At 45.5% G+C, this 25123-nt stretch overlaps 1 protein-coding gene across 1 annotated transcript in view; it reads left to right on the top strand.

Annotated features, from left to right (window-relative positions):
- The window catches only part of LOC124716700 (pecanex-like protein 1), a 296058-nt gene that overhangs the window by 5129 nt on the left and 265806 nt on the right, over positions 1–25123 (top strand). Inside the window, exon 3 of the mRNA XM_047243242.1 lies at positions 24208–24518. Within this exon, the coding sequence (XP_047099198.1) occupies positions 24208–24518 (311 nt within the window). The remainder of the gene's footprint in view (positions 1–24207; positions 24519–25123) is intronic.

Here is a 25123-nt window from a genome sequence, read left to right as displayed (position 1 = left end):
TAGTCTGAATTTGTCTCAGTTGAATAAGACACCCTATTCAGTGCGCATTTCTTCTAAGTCCTTCTGTGTCTTGCCTTTGTCTGCTTTACTGTATTGGAAGAATGTGTGAATCTTTTTTGTTAATCTGTCTTCCTTTGTTCTCACTAGATGTCCTTAAGAGTGTAGTGCATCTTTTCCTGATCTCATCTGTTGTTTTAGGGCAGAATGAGAATAGTTCCATATTTAATCTCAAAACCCAGTTGCCATCTTTGTTCTCGATTTGACCTAATATTTTTTGCAAGATCCTTCTTTCTGTCTCCTCCAGATCTTGTAATGTCATGTTGTGTCCTGATAAAAAGGAATGTTTCTTAACCAAAAAGGATTCTGGTTTTACAACTGTGGTATAATGCCTTAATTTAACATCTCTAGAAAAACATTTTTTTTGTGCAGATTTCTCACTTTCATATAAGTTCTTCTAATTTTTTGCTTTTGATTTTAATTGAATCTTTTTCACTGTTTGTGTTTAGATTTTCACCTACATATTTAAAGTAATCTGGTTTCTCGATGTTGTGATGCTGTTGGTTTGGCCTGGGAAGACAAGTAGTTTTTTTTTTTTTTTCATTTGTTTCCTATAAGGGAATTGTTTGAACCATACAGACCTGTCAGGAGAATTACGCTCTGGTATAGTCTGCTTTTAAAACATCTCAAAACTGTGAGCCGAAATATGCTCTATTTGCCACTGCAATCCTTGCTTTAATCTGAATTTCCATTCTATTGTGCTTGCTAAAAATTGTTCTCAAATATTTAAATGTCTATTCTTTCAAAAGTTATTCCAGCTGTCAATGGGCTATCATTATAGGGAACCTTGCTCATGACCATGTACATAGTTTTCTCATCATCAATTTGTAAACTTGCTTCCATTGCAGTATTTCCGTAATTGTCATGAGCTGCAAGTCCTCTTTGCTACAGCTTGGTAGAACAATACCGTCCACATATGTAAGTGGATTTATTGTGTTATTATTCAGTTTTGTTCCAGCTAGGTTTAATTTCTTGTTCTCTCTATCTTTTCTAAAATTAAATTAAAAAGTATGTAATGGAGATAATGCACCTCGTTGTCTAAGGCCAGTTCAACTTCAAAATGCCCTTATATTAATTTAGTGATCATTGCTACGCAATAGATTTCCTCTAAACACATCTGTGCTAGATCTCCCAGAGGGTTCACAACTAATTTGTGGGTATGTGCTGGACCAACCTGGACCTCCAGCCCTCGCAGCACTACTTTCCTTTCCAGGCTGCAAGCCCATTCTTCCACTGTTCTTTTGCCCCCTATGCCTTTCCAATTGGTGGTTTTCTTGCTGATGACCACACCTGGATTTGGTTTAAGATTTTAGACATTCATGACTACTCCTCCTCCCCTCTGGCACTTTACACACTCTCTCTTCCTAAACTACATGGTCCCCCATTGTTGTGTTTTTTCCCAATGCGGTGTATATTCCCCGTTTTTGCAGTGCTTTCTTTGCATCCTTCCTATCTGGCAACAGGAATATGCTCAAAACCCAACACAGTAGCCATTCTTTTGTGGGGATGGTGGGGGAGGGGTAGTGGTGGTCCCCCCGCCACACAGAGATCGCACTTTTGGTGCTTGAGCTGGCAACTCCTCACATGTGCCGAGAACATGTGCCAATCGGGGGTGGGACGTGGGGACTCTGGACAACAGATTACTGGCCAGGCAGCTGTTTGCTGAAGCTGGGTGGCACCTTTGGGGAGAGCACTTGTTTGGAGTAGGTAGCACTGCAGTGGATTAGTTGCATAGGAAGTTGATTAAGCTTTCTCCCACTGGTGGATGCATGTCCCCTGCAGTCCTTTCTGAAAGACAGGTTTCTTGCACTACAGGGAGGTATGACCCCAAAATGTTTCCTTCACTGGGTATGTTGTGTGAGGAGTACAGTGTTAAGAGAGAAGGGGAGAAATACTCCCCTATATTTGATTTGCTAAAGAACCAATGGGGATTCCTTTCTCGTCACAAAGTCATTATTCTTTGTTGAACACCTTGGGAATTGGTTTGGGGAAGTAGCGCAATCTCAGATCTGAAGAGTGGTTCACTTCGGATTAAATGGCATCCCCTATCTAATAAAGAATGCTGCTCCCGTATGACAAGTTGGGTGATATTCCTGTAGCTATCACCCTGCTCTCCACCCCAAAACAGTGTCAGTATGGTTCAGGGTATCGTCTTCCACTGCAGCCTTCTTTTACAGACCGATGACGAATTGCATGCCAATTTTGAGTGAAGGGCATGCAGTTTGTCCATCATGTCCAGTAGGAGCCAAAGGACAGTAGGGTTGCTATTGGACCTTCATCTTGGCTTCTCGGGGTGACTAACTGCCTCAAAAGGTTAAGGTGATTGTGTATCGATGTGGTGTGAAACTCTCTTCGCATTGTAATGCTAGCCCCGTCTGTAGGGATTGTGGATGCCAGTTGCACGCAAATGTTTCTTGAGACCCCCTCCCTTCCTCCCCCTGTCTCTGTTAACTGTAGATAGCACCATTCCCCCTGTTCACCGGAATGCAAGATCTGCCAATGAGAAAAGAACATCTAAGAATACAAGACTCTAGACCAACTGACGTATCAGGAGGTGAAGAAGAAATGTGATAGTTTGCATCCTGCATATGTAGTGTTGACAACGTATGCTATAGCTACGATGATAATTGTAAATGGTGGTCTTACGTTTCAACTCGGTGACTTGGTGTTTTCTGCATATTGGCTTTCCCTCTCAGGCAGGCGGTTATACTCACTTGACTGTGAGGATGGCGCAGTCTCATTGCCTCTAGGTTGGGACACCTGTTTAGGTGCGAATTCTCCGAACAAGGGAAAACGGATATGCCTACACCACCACATCGCTTCACCTTACATTCAAATGTAATAGCCAGGAATTGTTTAGAAATTCAACATTTTGAACATTTTCTACATTAACCAAATGGAGAGTTTGAAAATTACTCTGCCCACTCCATTTGATGGTCCTCCATGTAAGCAATCCTTTGGTGGTACTCATTAACAGGGTTAAATTACCTTAATTGCACAAAGTGATATATTCAGTTTTATGACTTGTCTATTAAAGATATGTGCAGTCTTGGAGTATTATTGATGAATTCAAAATTTTGTAGGCAACTCAAATGTGTGGTTGGAATTATCAAATTAATTTTATTTGGCTCTCTTCCTTTGTGCTGGGAACTGGCCAGTACAACAGTTGTGACCGCATCCTGGGTGCTGTGTGCCCTAAAGAAGTCTCTGCATTACATCATCCTCTGTAGTAACAGTATCCTCACTCTTTGTGCTGTCTACTTTAGGCTCTTGTCCTAGGGGTGGGAAATTGCCCCTAAAAGCGGAAGAATCAGCAATGATCAACGACATGAGGATGCAGAAGGCAATGGAAACCACTGCATTAAAGACACGTAATGTGTATCCACTGGACATGTGGCCTGTAATTGAAGAAGTGTCATGATGATCTCTCCATTGGCAAAAGATTCCGGAATAGTCCCCCATTCAGATCTCCAGGAGGGGACTGCCAAGGGGGAGGTTACCATGAGAAAAAGATTGAATAATCAACGAAAGGATAACGTTCTACGAGTCGGGGTGTGGAATGTCAGCAGCTTGAACGTGGTAGGGAAACTAGAAAATCTGAAAAGGGAAATGCAAAGGCTCAATCTAGATATAGTAGGGGTCAGTGAAGTGAAGTGAAGTGGAAGGAAGACAAGGATTTCTGGTCAGATGAGTATCGGGTAATATCAACAGCAGCAGAAAATGGTATAACAGGTGTAGGATTCGTTATGCATAGGAAGGTAGGGCAGAGGGTGTGTTACTGTGAACAGTTCAGTGACCGGGTTGTTCTAATCAGAATCAACAGCAGACCAACACCGACAATGATAGTTCAGGTATACATGCCGACATCGCAAGCTGAAGATGAACAGATAGAGAAAGTGTATGAGGATATTGAAAGGGTAATGCAGTATGTAAAGGGGGACAAAAATCTAATAGTCATGGGTGACTGGAATGCAGTTGTAGGGGAAGGAGTAGAAGAAAAGGTTACAGGAGAATATGGGCTTGGGACAAGGAATGAAAGAGGAGAAAGACTAATTGAGTTCTGTAACAAGTTTCAGGTAGGAATAGCGAATACCCTGTTCAAGAATCACAAGAGGAGGAGGTATACTTGGAAAAGGCCGGGAGATACGGGAAGATTTCAATTAGATTAAATCATGGTCGGTCAGAGATTCCGAAATCAGATACTGGATTGTAAGCCGTACCCAGGAGCAGATATAGACTCAGATCACAATATAGTAGTGATGAAGAGTAGGCTGAAGTTCAAGACATTAGTCAGGAAGAATCAATAAGCAAAGAAGTGGGATAAGGAAGTACTAAGGAATGACGAGATACGTTTGAAATTCTCTAACGCTATAGATACAGCAATAAGGAATAGCGCAGTAGGCAGTACAGTTGAAGAGGAATGGACATCTCTAAAAAGGGCCATCACAGAAGTTGGGAAGGAAAACATAGGTACAAAGAAGGTAGCTACGAAGAAACCATGGGTAACAGAAGAAATACTTCAGTTGATTTATGAAAGGAGGAAGTACAAACATGTTCCAGGAAAATCAGGAATACAGAAATAAAAGTTGCTGAGGAATGAAATAAATAGGAAGTGCAGGGAAGCTAAGATGAAATGGCTGCAGGAAAAATGTGAAGACATCGAAAAAGATATGATTGTCGGAAGGACAGACTCAGCATACAGGGAAGTCAAAACAACCTTTGGTGACATTAAAAGCAACGGTGGTAACATTAAGAGTGCAACGGGAATTCCACTCTTAAATGCAGAGGAGCGAGCAGATAGGTGGAAAGAATACATTGAAAGCCTCTATGAGGGTGAAGATTTGTCTGATGTGAGAGAAGAAGAAACAGGAGTAGATTTAGAAGAGATAGGGGATCCAGTATTAGAATCAGAATGTAAAAGAGCTTTGAAGGACTTACGATCAAATAAGGCAGAAGGGATAGATAACATTCCATCAGAATTTCTAAAATCATTGGGTGAAGTGGCAACAAAACGACTATTCACGTTGGTGTGTAGAATATATGAGTCTGGCGATATACCATCTGACTTTCGGAAAAGCATCATCCACACACTTCTGAAGACGGCAAGAGCTGACAAGTGCGAGAATTATCGCACAATCAGCTTAACAGCTCGTTAATCGAAGCTGCTTACAAGAATAATATACAGAAGAATGGAAAAGAAAATTGAGAATGCGCTAGGTGACGATCAGTTTGGCTTTAGGAAAAGTAAAGGGACGAGAGAGGCAATTGTGACGTTACGGCTAATAATGGAAGCAAGGCTAAAGAAAAATCAAGACACTTTCATAGGATTTGTCGACCTGGAAAAAGCGTTCGACAATATAAAATGGTGCAAGCTGTTCGAGATTCTGAAAAACGTAGGGGTAAGCTATAGGGAGAGACGGGTCATATACAATATGTACAACAACCAAGAGGGAATAATAAGAGTGGACGATCAAGAACGAAGTGCTCATATTAAGAAGGGTGTAAGACAAGGCTGTAACCTTTCGCCCCTACTCTTCAATCTGTACATCGAGGAAGCAATGATGGAAATAAAAGAAAGGTTCAGGAGTGGAATTAAAATACAAGGTGAAAGGATATCAATGATACGATTCGCTGATGACGTTGCTATCCTGAGTGAAAGTGAAGAAGAATTAAATGATCTGCTGAACGGAGTTAACAGTCTAATGAGTATGCAGTATGGTTTGAGAGTAAATCGGAGAAAGACGAAGGTAATGAGAAGTAGTAGAAATGAGAACAGCGAGAAACTTAACATCAGGATTGATGGTCATGAAGTCAGTGAAGTTACGGAATTCTGCTACCTAGGCAGTAAAATAACCAATGACGGACGGAGCAGGGAGGACATCAAAAGCAGACTCGCTATGGCAAAAAAGGCATTTCTGGCCAAGAGAAGTCTACTAATATCAAATATTGGCCTTAATATGAAGAAGAAATTTCTGAGGATGTACGTCTGGAATACAGCATTGTATGGTAGTGAAACATGGACTGTGGGAAAACCGGAACAGAAGAGAATCGAAGCATTTGAGATGTGGTGCTATAGACGAATGTTGAAAATTAGGTGGACTGATAAGGTAGGGAATGAGGGGGTTCTACGGGGAATCGGAGAGGAAAGGTATATGTGGAAAACACTGATAAGGAGAAGGGACAGGACGATAGGACATCTGCTAAGACATGAGGGTATGACTTCCATGATACTAGAGGGAGCTGTAGACGGCAAAAACTGTAGAGGAAGACAGAGATTGGAATACGTCAAGCAAATAATTGAGGACGTAGGTTGCAAGTGCTACTCTGAGATGAAGAGGTTAGCACAGGAAAGGAATTCGTGGCGGGCCGCATCAAACCTGTCAGTAGACTGATGAGAAAGAAAAAAAAAAAAAACATTAGGCCCTCTAGGCTGCCTCACTACACAATCTCTCATGGTGTTTGGGGTCCCTTCTCATACTCTTTGCCCCACAGCCACCTTGGAACATCTCCCCCCACCCTTTCCCCCAATCCATCAGAGGGACAACGATCCCCAACCCACCGCTGGAGAAGAAACTCCCTCCTCTTTCATCCCACCCCAGGAAGGGGGTTCCATAGGATGCTCTCTTCCCAGGATTCAGCTGATCTGCGACCAGGTACCAGCAAGTGGCTGAACAAGCTGTGTGTTGCTGGTTGTAGAGCTTAGTGTTCCTTCTCCATCTCTGAAACTGGGGCAGATAAGCTCTCGTGGACATCAAAATCGTCCAAGGAGAGGAGAGACCAAAAGAAGATCTCTAAGATGGAGGAGGTTCCAGCTGTCCCCTCACCACCAGATCCCCCTCATTCCATCTGAGAGCCTGAGGCAGAGTTGCCAGTGGCCCCTGTAGTACCAGATCCCCCAGTCAGCCTGCCATATCCTCGCAGCCAGTGACAGGGGTGACCCTAGGACGTGACTACTTTAAAAGGATGCTGATAATGTGATCTTTCAATAGAACTGTAGTGTTCTTTTTCCACCGCCTGTCTGAGCTACAACATTTCTTTTGTTTCCACTTCTCTCTGCATCGTCCTCCAGGAAACTGGTTGCCAGCATTGTGAACCCCTACCCTCTGTGGCTACTGAGACTGTTTTAAGAATTGAGCTGACTAAGATAGTGTCAGGCAGAGTTTGCACATATTTTCTAGTCTCTGTCTACAGCTAACAAGTGTCACTCAATAAGACTTTAAAGGCTGTGGCTGTTCGTGTGCAGACATCTCTGGGTTTTACTGTCTGTAATGTGTATCTCCTTCCTGATAACAAAGTTTCTCAGATGGCATTGTCTACACTGATTTCCAGCTTCCCCCACCCTTCCTCAGGCTGGGTGTCTTCAGTGCCCACACCCTTTGTAGGCTGGAACTACGGACACTGACTGTGGTAAACATATCAAAAGTTTGCTCACATAGCTCGATATTTGTATCGTGAATTCTGGTACCCTTACACTTCAGTATGGCATATGGATTGCTCAAGCCCTTGTTCGTGGTTCTTTTCGCACTGGCAAGATGTGCTTAAAAGGGAGTGACACTCTGAGTAGTCAGCCAGTGCTACCCCTCAACACCCATTGGTCGTGACTATCTGGGATCTCCTTCCTGATGTCTATCAAGCTGAACAGTCAGTCATCTTTGTCTGCTAGACCATAAGTTGCATTGGGATCCCAGGGAATGGACATGCTGAGTGGTTGGCCAAGTTAGCTACTGGGATGCTGACTTTGGAGAACCGGACCGGTTGACCCTACTCAATCAGTTGTTGAAGGCTTGGTACACAGATCGGCTGTCCCCTGATTTCTCCAAAGAAACTGCGAGCAATAAAAGGGGCCGTGACAATGTGGCAGTCATCCCTAAATTCTCCTCACAGTGAATCTACCGCTCTTTAGACTTCGCAGTGGCCACAGTTGGCTTACCCACACCTACATCCTACCCCCAGGGGGCTTGCTGCTCTTTGGCGGGTTCGTGCTTGGCTACCACTGGGCTTCAGCCTTTCCAGAACCTTTTCCCTTCCATGCTGCATGTCTATCCTCTCGCTATTCCTTTTTCCCTCCCTTGGGGAACACGTCTGGGATGTTTCTGGAATTGTGTTCTGCATTTTCAGTGGCCAACATCGGAACTCTCTCTCTCCATTGTTTTTCGTTCCTTTCTTTTTTCTTCATTCCCCTTCTCCTATCCTTCCTTTGCTTCAGCATTTAAGGTCCCTCTTTTTTTTCTTCTTCCTCCCTGTTTGTTTGCGAAGGCCAGTACACGCGTCTGACGTAAGAGGTAAAGCATAATTCCCAGCTGCAGGTTGACAGGTAGTATTCGAACGTACCGCGTGGTACAGGCCAGACCCAGGGAGGGGTGATTGCCTGAGCTTCTACCTTCCCATATTGCCTATTGGCCCCTCTGTCAGGTGTTCGGGAGGTGTGACCTGAGGTGTGAACGATCACTTAAGGCAGGTGCGCCCCCTTCTGCAGGGGAGCCCCATTGCAAGGAGTGCACCGTGGGAGACGCCAGCAATCTTGCAGGATTTTCTTACAATGAGCCAATCATCTTCACATTCAGCATCTATGAAATGTAAATGGAATGAGGATAACGATTCGAAGAGCGTCTCAGCTGCACCACGGTTCCTGTTGGTTTCATGTACTGAAGACAGTCAGTCCTCTGCTATGGCAAATCCGTTTATTATTCGGAAAGGTGTTGATACAGTTGCTGGCTCAGTGAAATCCTCTCTCATTTATGCAGTGGCGCTTTGCTTTTGGAGACTGCTTCTGATTCTCAAGCATAACAACTGCTTGCAGCTTCACTCCTCCACGGCTATCCTGTCATGTCGAGGATCATCAAATGCTGAATTCTTCCATTGGTGTTATTTACACTAGGTTGCTCGATGATCTGACCGAGACAGAAGTCCAAACATACCTCTCTGATCAGGGTGTCATTACATTCCACCAGGTGATGAAAAAGAGTAGATGCCTCCATAGTGTCCACACGCGCTTTCTTCTCACTTTTAATGGAGTAGTTCTTCTGTCAAAGATCAAAGCAGGTTATGAAGTTATCACAGTCAGACTGTATATTCCGAACCCGATGCACTGCTACCAGTGTCATTGTTACAACCACACTCGAGAGTCCTGTCGACACCCAGCCAAATGTCACCTGTCCACCCAACCGAAATCTGGGTCTTCCTCTGCCAACCAGAAAGGTTCTAAAAAGCTCAACAAAGGCAAGTGTCTTCCCATTCGCCGTCTCGACAATCCTCTGCGATGGTGTTGCTGTGTGATGCCCTCACCTGGCTGACCTCCGTGTTGTCAGTGAGCACTACCAAACGTTTTTCTAGCCTGGACTCTGCAGGCTGACAGGAGAATACCGACACTTCTGTAGACCTCGTGGTGCAGGTTTCTCCTGCTTCTGTGGCCTGTAGCAGCGAGCTTTCGAAGGCCGTCACTTGGCAGCTACTGAGGTGACACCCCTTCATTTTTTCCTCATCATGACCCTCCTCCAATGGGACGTACACGGTCTCTGATCCAACAGAGGGGGCCCTACAGCTGCTCTAAGAATCGCAGCATCCACTTGTCCTCGGCCTCCGAGAAACACAGTTGCGTCCTCACGACCCCTTTGAGCTCTTGCATTTCTTCCCAGTCTGTTTTGACGTTCCCCTCGAGGATGGCATTCCATATTGTGGGAGAGTTGTCCTGCTCATGCTATATGATGTTCATAGTCAACCTAGCTCCCTGACTACCTACCTTCAAGCTGATGCAGTTGGCCTTTTCCTTCCTCACCTGACCTTTCTTCTTTGTACTATTTATGTCCCTCTGTCCTTCAATGTCACCAGAGCAGATTTCCTCCAGCTTGTTGGGCAGCTACCTTGCCTCTTTCTGTTGCTTGGTGACTTTAATGTGCACCATCCCCTTTGGGGTTCTCCCAGAAACTGTCAGAGAGGTGCCTTCTTGGCTGACCTCAATCAGCTTACCCTCATCTGCCTTAACACAGGAGCATGTGTCCCTTTCAGACTTCATGTACAGCTATTCCCGTTTGGACCTATCCTTCTGCACTGCCCAGCTTGCCTATTGTCCCAAGTGGTCCATTCTCTCTGACACATACTCGAGTGACTATTTCCTGTGTACTATCTGTTTGCTGAGTCCTACTCCACCTACATGCACGCCCAAGTGTCAGCTTACTAAGGCTGACTGTAGGCTTTACTCCTCCCTGGCAACCTTTGACCAAGTAGAATATCATACAAGTGTTATTCTTACTGTCGCAAAACGTTCCATTCCTTACACTTCCTCTCTACGACGCTGTGTCCCAGTCCCTTGGTGGACTGAGGTGTGCTGCAATGCATTTCGCACGTGGAGACATGCTCTCCGCATTTTTAACTGTCTTCCTATGATAGCAAACTGCATTCATTATACATGTTCCGTGTGCAGTGTCGTCGTGCTCTTCTGGATAGCAAAAAAAGCTACCTGGACTTCATTCTCTAGTTCTTTTAACAGTTCCACTCCCTCTTCCATCGTGTGGGCCAACCTCCGACTACTCTCTGGAACCAGGATCCATTCCCCAGTTTCTGGCATGACAGTAGCAGATGATGTCATAGTGGACCCTGCTGCTATCTCCAACAGCTTGGGCCACCATTTTGTGGAGATTTCGAGCTCCTCCAACTATCACCCTGCCTTCCTCCATTGGAAACGAGTGCAGGAGGCTCAGGTGATACCCATCTCTTCCCAGAATCGTGAGTGCTAAAGTGCCGCCCTTACTATGAGGGAGCTAGATAATGCTCTCGCTTCATCCTGCTGCTCTGCCCCAGGGCCAGATGACGTTAACATTCAGATGTTGCAGCATCTTTCTCTTGCGGGCAAGCACTTTCTGCTTCAACATTAAACTGCATCTGGGCAGAAGGCATGTTTCCCAGATGCAGGTGCGTAGCCACTGTCATACTCATTCCTAAGCCCTGTAAGGGCAAACACCTCCCTTGTAGCTAAAACATCATTTCTCTCCCCAGCTGTGTTTGTGAGGTGATGAAACGTATGATTAATGTCCGGCTTCTACGGTGGCTCGAGTCTCACACTTTACTAGTCACTGCACAGTGTGGATTTAGAGTGCACCATTCTGTAGTTGACAATCTCATCACTTTTTCCATGCATGTCATGAATGATTTTCTGCAGAAATCCGAAACTGTAGCGGTGTTTTTCAATTTGGAGAAAGCTTATGACACCTGCTGGAGAACTGGTATCCCCTGGATTCTCTACACACAGGGCTTCTGTGGCCGTGTGCCCCATTTCCTTCAGGAATTTTTAAAAGACTGAGTTTTCAAGGTACATGTGAGTCCTGCCTTGTCAGACACCTTCATCCAGGAAAATGGTGCGCCTAAGGGTTCCATCCTGAGTGTCGTCCTCTTTGATATCGCCATTAACTCTATAATGGGCTGTCTCCCACCAGGCATCTCTATCTACTGCAGTTCTCCACAGACCTGTCTCGTTCCCCCCAGGGGGTCCACAACTCTTTCGTGGACACGTGCGTAGCGATCACGGGACCCCGAGCTAATGTGGCCCTCCTTCCTTTCCGGGCTGCATACCTTCCCTTCCCGCATCCTTCCCCGTCCCCCATCTTCGCCCCCCCCCCCCCCCACCTCTGGCTCTTTCCTTCCCTTTCTCCCCCTCTGGGAGTATGGTTTGTGCCTACGTCCGGAGACGGACGCTCGAAACTGTTCCAAATTCCTTGCTTTCTACACTTGCAAGTCCTCGTCCTTCCTCTGTCCTTCTCTTTTCCTTCCCTCTTCTCCTTGCCCTTTTCTCCGCTGCGGCGTTTGAGACCCCCTCTTCTTTCCTTTCCCTTTCTCTTTTTTCCTCCCTGTGCGTGTCTGAAGGCCGACCCACGCACTTCCATGCGTAGCCGGTGACGGGGTAACGCGTAATTCCCCGCCCCGGGTAGACAGGTAGAACACGTACGTACCCCCTGGTAACGGCCAGGCCCAGGGAGGGGTGATTACCCGAGCTGATACCTTCCGAAAGTGCCGATTGGTCCCTCCATCCGTTTGTCGGGAGGTGTGACCTGAGGTGTGAACAATCACCTAAGGCGGGTGTGCCCTCAGTGAGGGCCCCCACAAGGGAGGAGCGCGCCATCGGAGACGCCGGTAATCATGGGGGGATTCTTCCGCAATGGTTTCCTCACCTTCCACTATGTCTGCTCACAAACGTAAGTTCACTGAGTCTCGGCCACAGACGGTTCTTCCATCGTTGCCACAGTTCCTTGTTGTTTCTCGGTCTGACGAAGGTCACGACTTCTCTACGGTCAACCCTTTCATTATTCAGAAAGGTGTCGACGCAATTGCAGGTCCTGTAAAGTCTTGTTCCAGATTACGGAATGGCACCCTGTTGTTAGAAACACACAGTGCCCTCCAGGCTCAAAAATTGCTGCGTACTTCTCTGCTCCACACCTTCCCTGTCCGGGTGGAACCGCACCGTACCTTAAATTCCTCGCGTGGAGTCGTTTATACACGCTCCCTCGATGGATTGTCTGACGAAGAAATTCAGCACTACCTGTCTGACCAGGGCGTAACGGCTGTTCATAGGGTTATGAAAAGGGTTGACACGAACATCATTCCAACCTGCACTGTCTTCTTGACATTTGACAAAGTTCAACTCCCGTCAAAAATCAAAGCAGGCTATGAGATAATTTCCGTTCGCCCTTACGTCCAAAACCCTACGCGTTGCTATCAATATCAGCGGTTCAATCACACTAGCCAGCCTGTTCCAATCCGGCCAAATGTGTTACGTGTGGCAAGGATGCCCATGAGGGTGCTTGTCTACCTCCATCCCCTCGCTGCATCAACTGTATGGGTGACCACGCTGCTTCCTCTCGAGATTGCCCCGTTTTTAACGACGAAAAGCTCATCCAGGAAATAAGAGTGAAGGAAAAGGTGTCGACCTTTGCTGCTCGAAAATTATTCGCCAGTCGACAGCCCACCGTGCCTCAGACAGGAAAATACAGCACTGTCCTTGCTTCTCCTCGGCCAACAAAGGAGGCGGCCACGCAGACTTGCGACTTCACCTTTAGTACCATGGTCGTCAGATCGGCCAGCGCAAAGATCGCCCGTTCAACCTCACCACTTTCGCCTGCCCACTCTATGGCTCACCCTTCGTCGGGTTCTGCTAAATCTCGAGCCCAAAAGTCAGACGCCAAGTCTTCGAAAAAAGAGCATACTCGTGAAGAGTTTTTACGTACCGCAACTTCACAACCATCGGTTCCTCCTTCATCTAAACATCAGACTTCCAAGAAGGCTACGACGAAACACAGTTCCTTTCCTTCTCCGCCAAGGCGTGTCCCATCTACAGCACCACCTGGCGGAAATCGCCCTCGGCCGTCTTCTGTGTCGCCGAGGCGCACTGCTGGTGGCCGGTCAACCGGCCGATCGCTGGTGGCAGGAGCTGCTCCTGACCAACCTATGGATCAGGATCTTCTGCCTTCGACTGAATGCCATTCCATGCTGTCGGTCGCAAGCTCTGAGCAGTCGTTGAGTTGACAGCACCCTTGGTCACATTTCTCCATTTTCTGTTCACCCTATGTCCATTATCCACTGGAATATCCGCGGCATTCGAGCCAATCGGGATGAATTGTCGATCCTCTTACGATCCTACTCGCCGGTCATCTTCTGTCTTCACGAAACAAAGCTGCGTCCGCATGACCGCTTTGTTCTCCCTCATTTTCAGTCCGTCCGATATGACCTCCCCTCTGTTGAAGGCACTCCAGCCCATGGAGGACTCATGATTCTTCTCCATGATACTCTCCATTATCACCCAATCCCCTTAAACAGTTCCTTCCAAGCTGTCGCCGTCCGTCTTTCCCTTTCTGGATACACGTTCTCTCTTTGTACGGTATACATTCCATCGTCCACACCAATGGCACGAGCTGATCTCCTTCATCTTCTTGGTCAGCTTCCACCCCCCTATTTGCCGGTTGGGGACTTAAATGCCCACCACCCGCTTTGGGGATCTCCATATCCTTGTCCATGTGGCTCACTATTGCTAGACGTCTTCCACCAAGCGGATCTAGTTTGCCTCAACACTGGGGTCCCCACATTTTTGTCTGCCTCCACGACAAATTTATCTCATTTGGACCTTGCGGTCGGTACTGTTCCGCTAGCTCTGCGCTTCGAATGGTTCGCCCTTGATGATACACACTCGAGTGACCACTTTCCATGTGTTCTTAGACTGCCGCCTCAACCGCCATATATGCGCTCGCGACGTTGGAAGTTTGCTCAAGCCGATTGGACACTTTTCGTCTCTAGCGACATTCGATGACCGTCGCTTTCCCAGCGTCGACGATGAGGTCACACATATTACCGACGTTATTCTTACAGCTGCGGAACGTTCAATACCACGCACCTCCGAATTGCCCTGGCGCCCCCCAGTTCCTTGGTGGAACGAGGCATGCCGTGACGCAATACGTGAGCGGCGACATGCTCTTCACATTTTCCGTCACCATCCAACTTTGGCCAACTGTATCCGATATAAGCAGCTCCGTGCGCGATGCCGTCGCGTCATCCGCGATAGCAAGAAGGCAAGCTGGAAATTCTTTATTAGCTCATTTAACACCTTCACTCCCTCCTCGGAAGTTTGGAGTCGGCTTCGACGGTTCTCAGGCGCGCCTAGTTTCTCCCCGGTCTCTGGGCTCACTGTCGCGCATGATACCTTAGTGGACCCCGTCGCAATTTCTAACTCATTGGGTCAGCACTTTGCTGCGATTTCGAGCTCTTCAAATTACCCGCCGGCGTTTCTCCCGAAGAAACGTGCAGCGGAAGTGCGACATCTTGCTTTCTCCTCTCAAAGTCACGAAAGCTACAATACTGTTTTCTCCATGCGGGAACTCCAACATGCCCTCTCTTCTTCTCGCTCCTCCGCCCCAGGACCGGATGGTATCCATGTCCAAATGTTGCTGCATTTCTCAACCCATAGTCTGCGTTACCTCCTTCGCCTTTCTAATCGAATTTGGACCGACAGTACCTTTCCCAGACGATGGCGGGAAGCTATTGTCGTTCCCGTTCCGAAACCTGGAAAGGGCAAACATCTCCCCTCTAGCTATCGCCCCATTTCTCTCACGAGTAGTCTCTGTAAGGTTTTGGAGCGTATGGTGAATTACCGTTTCGCTTGGTGGCTGGAATCCCGCAGTCTTTTAACACCAGCCCAATGCGGATTCCGAAAGCATCGTTCTGCAGTTGACCATCTTGTTGCTCTCTCCTCCACTTATATCATGAACAATTTTCTCCGGAAACGCCAAACGGTAGCAATATTTTTTGATCTGGAGAGAGCATACGATACCTGTTGGAGGACAGGCATCCTCCGCACACTGTTCTCTTGGGGCTTTCGAGGCCGGCTGCCCCTATTTCTCCGCGAATTTATGGCGGAGCGCACATTTACGGTGCGGGTGAACACTACTCTCTCCCGTACTTTCTCCCAAGAAAACGGGGTACCCCAGGGCTCCGTGCTGAGTGTTGTACTGTTTGCCATCGCCATAAATCCAATTATGGATTGTCTCCTTCCTGATGTCTCGGGCTCCCTCTTTGTGGACGATTTTGCGATCTACTACAGCTCTCAACGGACCAGCCTTCTTGAACGACGTCTTCAAGGATGTCTCGATCGCCTCCACTCGTGGAGCATCGAAACCGGCTTCCGTTTCTCACCCAGTAAGACCGTTTGTGTTAATTTTTGGCGACGTAAGGAGTTTCTTCCACCCTCCTTACATCTAGGTCCTGTCAACCTTCCGTTTTCCGACGTCGCTAAATTCTTGGGTCTTATGTTTGGCAGAAAACTGTGCTGGTCCTCCCATGTTTCCTATCTTTCGGCTCGCTGTCTGCGTTCCCTTAACACCCTCCGTGTCCTGAATGGTACCTCCTGGGGAGCGGACCGAGTGGTCCTTCTCCGCCTCTATCGCGGCTTAGTGCGCTCGAAATTGAATTATGGAAGCATAGTCTACTCCTCTGCTCGGCCGTCTATTCTTCGGCGTCTCGACTCTATCCACCACCGTGGATTACGTTTAGTGTCTGAAGCTTTTTACACCAGCCCTGTGGAAAGCCTTTATGCTGAGACTACTGAACCTCCGCTGTCCAATCAGCGGGCAGTCCTTCTGAGTCGTTATGCTAGCCATCTGTCTTCCATGCCTGCTAATCCAGCCCATGACCTTTTTTTCGACGCCTCCTTTGATGTAGGGTATGCAGGCCGCTCCTCCTCCCTACTACCCCCGGGAGTCCGCTTCCGTCAACTGCTCCATTCTCTTTCCTTCCGCTTTCCTAAAACCTTCTTGACAACTTGGGGTACAGCACCGCCTTGGCTCCGTCCCCGGATCTACTTGCTCCGTGACCTATGTCAATTTCCCAAGGATGGTACCCCTACACTTGTTTACCGTCGGGCATTTGCTGCTCTATGTGCACAAATGACGAACGCCACATTTATTTACACCGACGGCTCGAAAACATCGTTAGGTGTAGGGAGTGCCTATATTGTTGGCGACACCCCAAATCACTTTCGGCTTCCCGACCAGTGTTTGGTTTATACTGCGGAGCTTTACGCTGTTCTCCAGGCTGTCCACTACATTCGCCGCCATCAGCGGATACAGTACGTAATCTGCTCCGATTCTCTCAGCTCTCTCCTCAGTCTCCAAGCTCTTTACCCTGTGCACCCTCTGATCCACCGGATTCAGGACTGTCTGCACTTGCTCCACCTGGGGGGCGTCTCGGTGGCGTTCTTCTGGCTCCCGGGACACGCTGGTATCTGTGGGAATGAGGCGGCCGATATAGCGGCCAAGGCTGCAGTCTCTCTTCCTCGACCAGCTCTTCAGTCGCTTCCCTTCACCGATCTTCGGAGCGGTTTATGTCGCCAAGTTGCTCAATTATGGCATGCGCATTGGTCAACACTTCTCCATTATAAATTGCGGGAAGTGAAAGCCCTTCCTTGCGCTTGGACCTCTTCCTCCCGAACGTGTCTTCGGGAGGAGGTAATTTTAGCTAGACTCCGGATAGGGCACTGTCTTTTTAGCCATCGACATCTTTTAAGCGGCGATCCTCCCCCACTCTGTCCCCACTGCTCTCAGCTGTGGACGGTCAGACACCTTTTAATTGAATGCCCCTATTTTAATCCGTTACGCTCCCGTCTACAGCTATCGCCCGATCTATCGTCGATTTTAGCAGATGACACGCGCTCAGCCGACCGCGTTCTCCAGTTTATTAGTGACAGTGAAATGATGTCAGTCATTTGAAGCTTTTTTTTGGGGACAACCAACCCCTTTCTGTAGTGGATTTTTAAGCATTCCTTCTGCTTTTAGTTTCTCAAATTTTATGACTTTGTTCCCATTGCTGCTGGTTTTAAATTTCGGTTTTTTCCTGTTTCCTAAGTCACGGGCTGGGTGCTAATGACCATAGAAGTTTTGCACCCTAAAACCACAAAAAAAAAAGACCTGTCTCGTTGAGCGGCATTTTCAGTGAGGTCTTGATCATTTTTACTTGTGGAGCATCAAGAATGGCTGACAAAACTGTTTGCATGAATTTCTGCTGACACAATTGGTTTCTTCCACCGTCTTTACATCTTGAGTCTGTTGCTCATTTGTTCATTGAAGTTACGAAATTCTTGCGGCTCATGCTAGATAGGAAACTTTCTTGGTCCTCCCAAGTGTGTTACCTGGCAGCCCATTGTATGCGGTCCCTCAAGGTCCTCCGTGTCCTCAGTGGTATTTCCTGGGGAGCAGATTAAACCACCTTTGTTTATTCGAAATTAGACTATGGCTGTTTCGTTTATGCATCTGCATGTCCATCTGTCTTATGCCGTCTCAATACTATCCACCATCGTGGCATCCGTTTGTCCACTGGCACCTTTTTACACTATCCCGGTCGAGAATATTTAAGCAGAAGCTACCGAACTACCACTGTTCTACCGCCGTGACTATCTCCTCGGCAGGTATGCATGCCATTTGTCTGTCATGCCTGGCCACCCATCCTATGCCTCCTTCTTCATTGACTCCTTTGATCTCCAATATGGGGCACATCCGTCTTCTGTTACTTCCTGGAGATCGCTTTTGGCTTTTGCTCTGGCAGCTTAACTTCATGCTACCTGCCACTTTCCCAGTGGACATGAACCCTTCACCACCTTGGTTTCGTGTGGCGGTCTGTGTTCGACTTGGTCTTCATTTGCCCCATGAGGACACTACACCAGCTTTGCTGTTTTGCCTTCAGTTTCACGACCTTCGCAATAGTACCTTTATGTGCACTGATGGCTCTCAGACTGACCATGGTGTCGGGTGAACCTTCGTCATTGGCACCGGCATTTTTTGCTGTCAGCTTCTGGAACACTGCTCAGTATTTACAGTAGAGCTCTTCAACCTGTATCAGGCCACGCAGTACATCCGACAACACAGGCTTTTCAATTGCATCATCTGCCCCAACTCTCTGTGCCCTTCAGAGCCTCTGTGTGCTGTACACTGTCCATCCGTTAGTACAACGGGTCCAGGAAAGCTGTCACTTGCTCACTTTTGGTGGAGCTGCTGTGATGTTTATGTGAGTTCCCGGTCACGTCGGTCTGACAGGAAACGAGGTTGTGGACGCTGCTGCCAAGGCTGCAGTCCTCGTACCTCAGACTGCTAGTTCTTACATTCCCTCTGATGTTGCTGTCTGTCAGGAGGTGGTGTCATTTTGGTATCACTACTGGTTCTCCCTTCATGGGTACAAACTCAGGGTTATTAAGCCTCTTCCAGCGGCTTGGTTGACATCCTCTCAGCCCTCTCACTGTGAGGAAATTTTAGCTAGGTTGTGTATTGGGCACTGTCTTTTTCGCCATCGCCATTTGTTAAGCAGTGCTCCCCCACCACTTTGTCCTCATTGTGCTCAACCTTTGACAGTCTGCCATTTCCTGATGGAATGCTGTTGTTTTTTTTCTTGTTTCAGTTTGCCATCTGAGCTGTCGTCCGTTTTCGGGAACTTTTTATTCATCGTGGCAATATATTGGATGACATTTAATTTTTAGTTGAGTTCCTCCATTTCTCTATGGTGTATTTTATAGGCCTTTCTCCATGCCCCTATTTTTAGCTGTCTTCTCTTCCGTCAGTTGGGATTAACATGTACTTGTTTTTAACTCCTCTCTTTGTTTTCATTTTCTACAGTTCAGACATGAGCGCATATGATTCTAGTTGTTTTTGTACCCTACGAACACCTTCATCCTACGGTGTTAGGATCCACCCCATTGTTGATGAGGTTCCCGTCTGACAGTGGCCGACATCCTGCTGGACTATCGTAATGTGGCCACCTCACAGTGCAACCTTAATCTTGCAGACACGCTGTCTCTATAGCTAGCTGACGATGCCAAAGCACACGATTTTATTATGTTGTACCTGTGAAAGTAGTTTCTACCCCTTTTTTGTGCAGTACGGTACACTGGCCTCGTTGGCCAGTTGAGGGACTGGAGAGGTGCACTGCCAGTTGGTCCAGTCCAGGGAGCCCACGGCTGCCCTTGTTCGGTGATCCGGCCTGGCAACTACCATTCCCACCATTTTAATTCTTTTACGTCTGTTGTTGGTTGACTGTGTTATTGTCATTGTTTCTGTTAAGATTGAATCGACTTGTCTGCATTGCTAACTTTCTTATGGTAATGAAGGCTGAAGATACACCAACTGAATGCAGAGGGTATGTCTCCCATTGTGTGTCCTGGGAGTCTCCAGCTACTTTTTGAATGGGGCAACTCCCCAGCTTACTCCTTCTTACCCCTACTCATGTCCACTTGCTTCTATCTCTTGGTTTTCTTGATTCTTCAATGTAATCTGGTCAATCAGGATTTGTCTTGTGTGCCTTTCCTCTCTGAGGACTATTCCCAGCTTGATGCTTATAGGATGGAGGGACCAATGACCTCATAGTTTGGGCCCTTTAACCCCATTGATCCAATTGAATCTGTACTAGACACATTAACTTCTGTGGAAACTGAAATTCTTTAAAGACATTGTTGACTGCACAAGCTTTGTGGAGTTGACAAAAACCATGCGAATATTAATGTTATGTTCCCAACCTTTTTCAGTTGCATGCCATGCATGGTATTTAAAATTCTTGGTGAGCTACTTTCATTTATTATGTATTCTGTCTTTTCAAATGATATTTGTAGACTAGTCTTCTAGCTATTTCCTTCAGAAGTTCTAGTGGTTCCTTTGAATTCTTCAAGGTTCCATCTATTCTTAAGAGATTGTTTCCAAAAGCCAAACAATTTATTGTTTCTATCAGTTGACCCAGCTTTACATAATTTCTAAATTTTGCTTTTCTTCCCTTATTTTCTATTCTGTATAGCTTTTTCTGGTGTACAGTAAAATTATAGTGGTGAGAAACTGATTGTTTGTCTGATTCCTAATATAATTTGGAAGGGTTCAGATGTTGTTCCAAGAAATTTTTCAGGTACTGTGTTTGTAAGAGTTTGTGTAATTATTTTCACAGTTTTTCCCATCTACTGCAAATTTCTTCAAGGTTTTGAGAAGGGAGTCGCTGTCTATCACATCATACACTTTTCTTATTTTTAAGTCAGCAAATATGCCATCTTTTTATATATTTTCATATACTTATTGATCTGTTTGAGGTTTAGAATTGGCTCTGGATAGGATCTGTTATTCCTAAATGCCACTTGAAGCTCCTCAATTTATCTGATTGAGGATTTAATATGCCAGGAAGATTTTTCGGTAAGATTTTGTATTCTAAGGGTAATACTGTAATTCCTGTGTAATTATTGATATTTGACTGTAACATAATTTGAATGTTTCGTTGGAATTATATGACAGTCAGACATTAGAGATGCAGGCAGTGGTTTGAAAATGAACACAATAGTTCAAAACTAGTCACCATTAAAGGTTCTATACATCGGTGATAGAGGACATGGTTTCATTATGTAACTTTCATTATTTACCAATATCTTTAATTCACTATAGAGGTGGTCCATTGGTTTTATGTCTGCATTCTTTGCTCATTTGACTATTATTGCTCACGAAAGTAGCACGTGAATAGCTGACAACTTTCTTCATTGTAGAGATGCTCATTCTCAGACTGTGGGCTGTGACAGGTCTGCCCATTGTCAACGTTGCTTATGTTTCTGGATTTCCCCATTTGTGGTTCATATCACCACCAGAATAATTTCCCATGCGTCTCTTCCCCAAGTATATATTTTGCCTACACTGTCATGTGCCCTCAGCGTCACCAAGTGGCATCCAGTTTCGTGGTTGGCAGTGGCCATATGTGTGAGTGAGGTCATTTCTTAATTTTACTCTTGACAAAGAGATCTGTTCTTTCATAGGCTAACCGTGTAACACGAAAGAACTTGGTGACTGTCTTGCAATTAATTCTTTTATTACACTTATTCTTTTATTGCATTTGACAGCCTTGAACCACACAAATAGTTTCATTACCAGTTTCGGCTTCTTAGCAATTATCAAATAATCTGTTTAAAAAATTAAAAAGGGGTAGTAAAATACTAGAAAACAAATTACAAATCATTTAACTTTTATACACAGCTTAATTATGCACTTGAATACATTATGTATCAATTCATTTACTAAAGAGGTCATTACATAGTAATTCATTAACTAAAGGGGTCATGAGAGGTACCTGCAATGTAAACATATCAGAGCTCTAATTGCTGGATCTGAAGGCTAATGTTAACTACATAACAGTGTAAAGTGACTACTATTTTGATTTTCAATCTGTCTCTTATCGTTTTACTACCTCCTTTTTCGTGATTTGTAGACATCTCATCTGATGAAGACTTGCAGATAATGATAATATATGTGTGTAGTGAGGCTGTAAAATACTGTTAAAGATCCAGTCTTTTTGATTGAGTTGTCATAGATGAAGGAATGTGTCACTAATGGTGGTACTTTACCATGGACTATGAGAGTGAAAAATTCCATCTGGAAACATCCCTCAGTCTGTGGCCAAGTAACACCTCTGCAATATCCTTTTTCCCCAGGAGTGCTAGATATGCAAGTTTCATAGGAGGGCTTCTCTGAACTTTGAAAGGGAGGAGATGAGGTACTGGCGGGAGTAAAGCATGCCGAAGGGTCATGAGTCGTGCTTGTGTAGCTCAGTTGGTAGAACACTTGCCCGTGAAAAGCAAAGATCCCGAGTATATGGGCCTTGGTCTGATACACAGTTTTGATTACATATGATGTACTGTCAAGAAGAAATACCGCAACAGGGTCGAAGAGGGTTTCTAAGTAGATGATTTTTTTTTTTTTTTTTAAATAAATAAGAGGCATTCATTAGTGTCTGTCTGTAGTTTTGGTTTTCATAGGCTGTGATAGTAGCTTTGATATATTATCCCTAGAGGAACAGCATGGCTGATAGTGTGATGGGAGTGACACAAATATATTGATAATCTATAGTATTTGAGGTTGTTAATTTGAATGGTTACAGTACTGACAACTGACTTGTAGAAGTGGGTGTGAAGATGAGGTGACATGTAAAAGCTAACTATGGAATGTGTGGAATCAGTCAGACTACACACACACACACACACACAAAAACACACACACACACACACAAAAACACACACACACACACACACACACACACACACACACACACACACACACACACACACACACACACACCACTTACTATGTGGAAAAACTGTGGGAATAAGACGTGCTTTGCATTTCTGTGTGGAGGTTGGAGTTAAAAGGTGGTGTTATGGAAAATAATTGAAAATAACTGATACCAGTGTCATATCCAAAGTCCTTTGGGATCATTGATTGATTAATGACAGTCCCAGTGATATTTCAACCCTGCTCATGAGCCAGGAATGGAAATAGGGTGATATTCCAACCTTAACTATGAGCTAGGAGTGGAATGGGGTGACTTACAGATAAGTAAACAGGTAACACCAGGTAATGAGCATAGTATACATCATCTATCAATATTATGAAAAGGATCGTTGCTACTCACCATACAGCAAAGATGCTGAGTCGTAGATAGGCACAACAAAAAGACTGTCAGAAAGAGAGCTTTTGCTCAACGAGAACTTCGTTGAAAATAGACAAAACACACACACACACACACACACACACACACACACACACACACACACACACACACACACACGTGTGTGTGTGTGTGTGTGTGTGTGTGTGTTTTGTCTATTTTCAACGAAGTTCTCGTTGAGCAAAAGCTCTCTTTCTGACAGTCTTTTTGTTGTGCCTATCTACGACTCAGCATCTTTGCTGTATGGTGAGTAGCAACCATCCTTTTTGTAACATTGTTACATTCCATCCCGGATTTTCTATTGTTTGATTCTACATCATCTCTGTGTCATAACACTAAAATTGTAATTGCACTGGTGTATGTGAGGGACGTAGTAGCATTCGTCTTCCTACAGTGAAGAGATCTTTAAGGGTATAGAACATGTTGTAAAACAAGGATAGATAAGAAAGTCTTATTCTAATGCTCCTTTCACAGACGCTAAATGAAATGGTCCTCGTGGTTGTGGAATGAGTTTAAAAAAATCTGAAATGCAAACATCATGTATTTAATTTATCACTTTACTGCACTGAAAATTTGTAGAAATCAAATGTTATATAACTTAGTATTTGATGTTAATAATATAGCGTAACTGGTTTTACTAAGGCATTCTCGAGTGGAGTAGTAGTCGTTGGCCAACAATGAATCCTTTATACGCTTCACAAACTGAACGTTACTATTAGCTAAACTGTTTATGGCTGCTGGAAAGTTGCTGAAAATGTATTTTTCTGAATATTGAACAAATTTGGCAACCAAAGAAAGTGACTTTAAAATTATATGTAGATTATTCTTCTATTAATTCTATGAAATGAGCTGTTGGTTTGGGCAAAAGGGGCAGGTTTGCTGTACATACCATCAACTACGCGATGTAGGATAAATGTGGTTGACTGTCTAATCATTTCAGTGGCTACTATGCTACTGATATTGCCATTTTTAATTATTCCAGTAGTGTGTGTGTGTGTGTGTGTGTGTGTGTGTGTGTGTGTGTGTGTGTGTGTGTGTGTGTGTGTGTGTGTGTGTGTGGTTTTTTATTTATTTATTTATTTATTTATATATATACTGACAGTACAAAACATTTGTAATAACTTTGAGGACTCACACATTTAGAAATAAGTACCTCTGTATGCTCTCGTGCAGTGCCACCGAGGAAGGCATCGAACTGCAGGACTTGGGCAGCAGCAGTGGTGCAGCGGGAGGGAAGAGGTCGAGCGACACCCCGCCGGTGGGATGCAGCTCCCGCAACTCGTACACGGAGCCTGGCAACGGGAACGGTTCCGGCCAAGGCGTGAGCGCGGCAGCTGGAGGGGTCGCCTCCCAGCCGGGGGGTGGCGGAGGAGGCGGTGACCGCGACTCGCTCAACTCGTCCACGGAATGCCACGCCAGTGCCACGCGTCTCGGCAGCCTCGACGATTCCGTATTCCGCAGTAACGGAGTCAGCAGTACGATAGGTATGGTTTGTGGTAGATGTCATTATTCTGTGTTTTAGAGGCAGTGACTGTGGGCTGCAGAACAGTCAGTTCTTCTTCTCCTGTTCGGGGTATACCGTACTGGCCAGAAGTAATTTGTGGCTGGAGAAAAGAGAGATTCTGTGGAGAAAAATTTGTCTCATTAAGATTCCATTCTCATTTTCTTCTGCCACCTCAAAGAAAACTGTATAAATCACTGAATCTTGCCATAATTCCACAGTGGCATCAATCAGTATTTAGAAATGAAGGAGATGTGTAGCATTAGCTGTTTAGAGTGTTAAATAACTTTTTTGCTAAAGAGTGTTGTGTTCTAGTGCTAAACCTAATGTGGTTGAACTATTGTAGACTTATAGGCCATGTGTTCTGGAGTACGAAGGTTCCAGTCTTCACCCTCATGACTTCATTAAGATTTTCCATTGTTTTATGAATTACTTCTGGCAAATGCTGGAAGGGTTCCTACTATATTGCAACAGCTGGTTAACTGTCCTCTCCTTGTCAAACTACCTGTATACCTGTACATATAATCATAATCATCAATGTGCGCATGCCACCCCCCCCCCCCCCCACTTACACAACACACACACACA

This window comes from Schistocerca piceifrons, chromosome 9, assembly GCF_021461385.2.
Source record: "Schistocerca piceifrons isolate TAMUIC-IGC-003096 chromosome 9, iqSchPice1.1, whole genome shotgun sequence".
NCBI classification, from domain to species: Eukaryota; Metazoa; Arthropoda; class Insecta; order Orthoptera; family Acrididae; genus Schistocerca; species Schistocerca piceifrons.
Note: the sequence above shows the minus strand (reverse complement) of the source record. Positions and strands in the feature narration are given on the sequence as shown.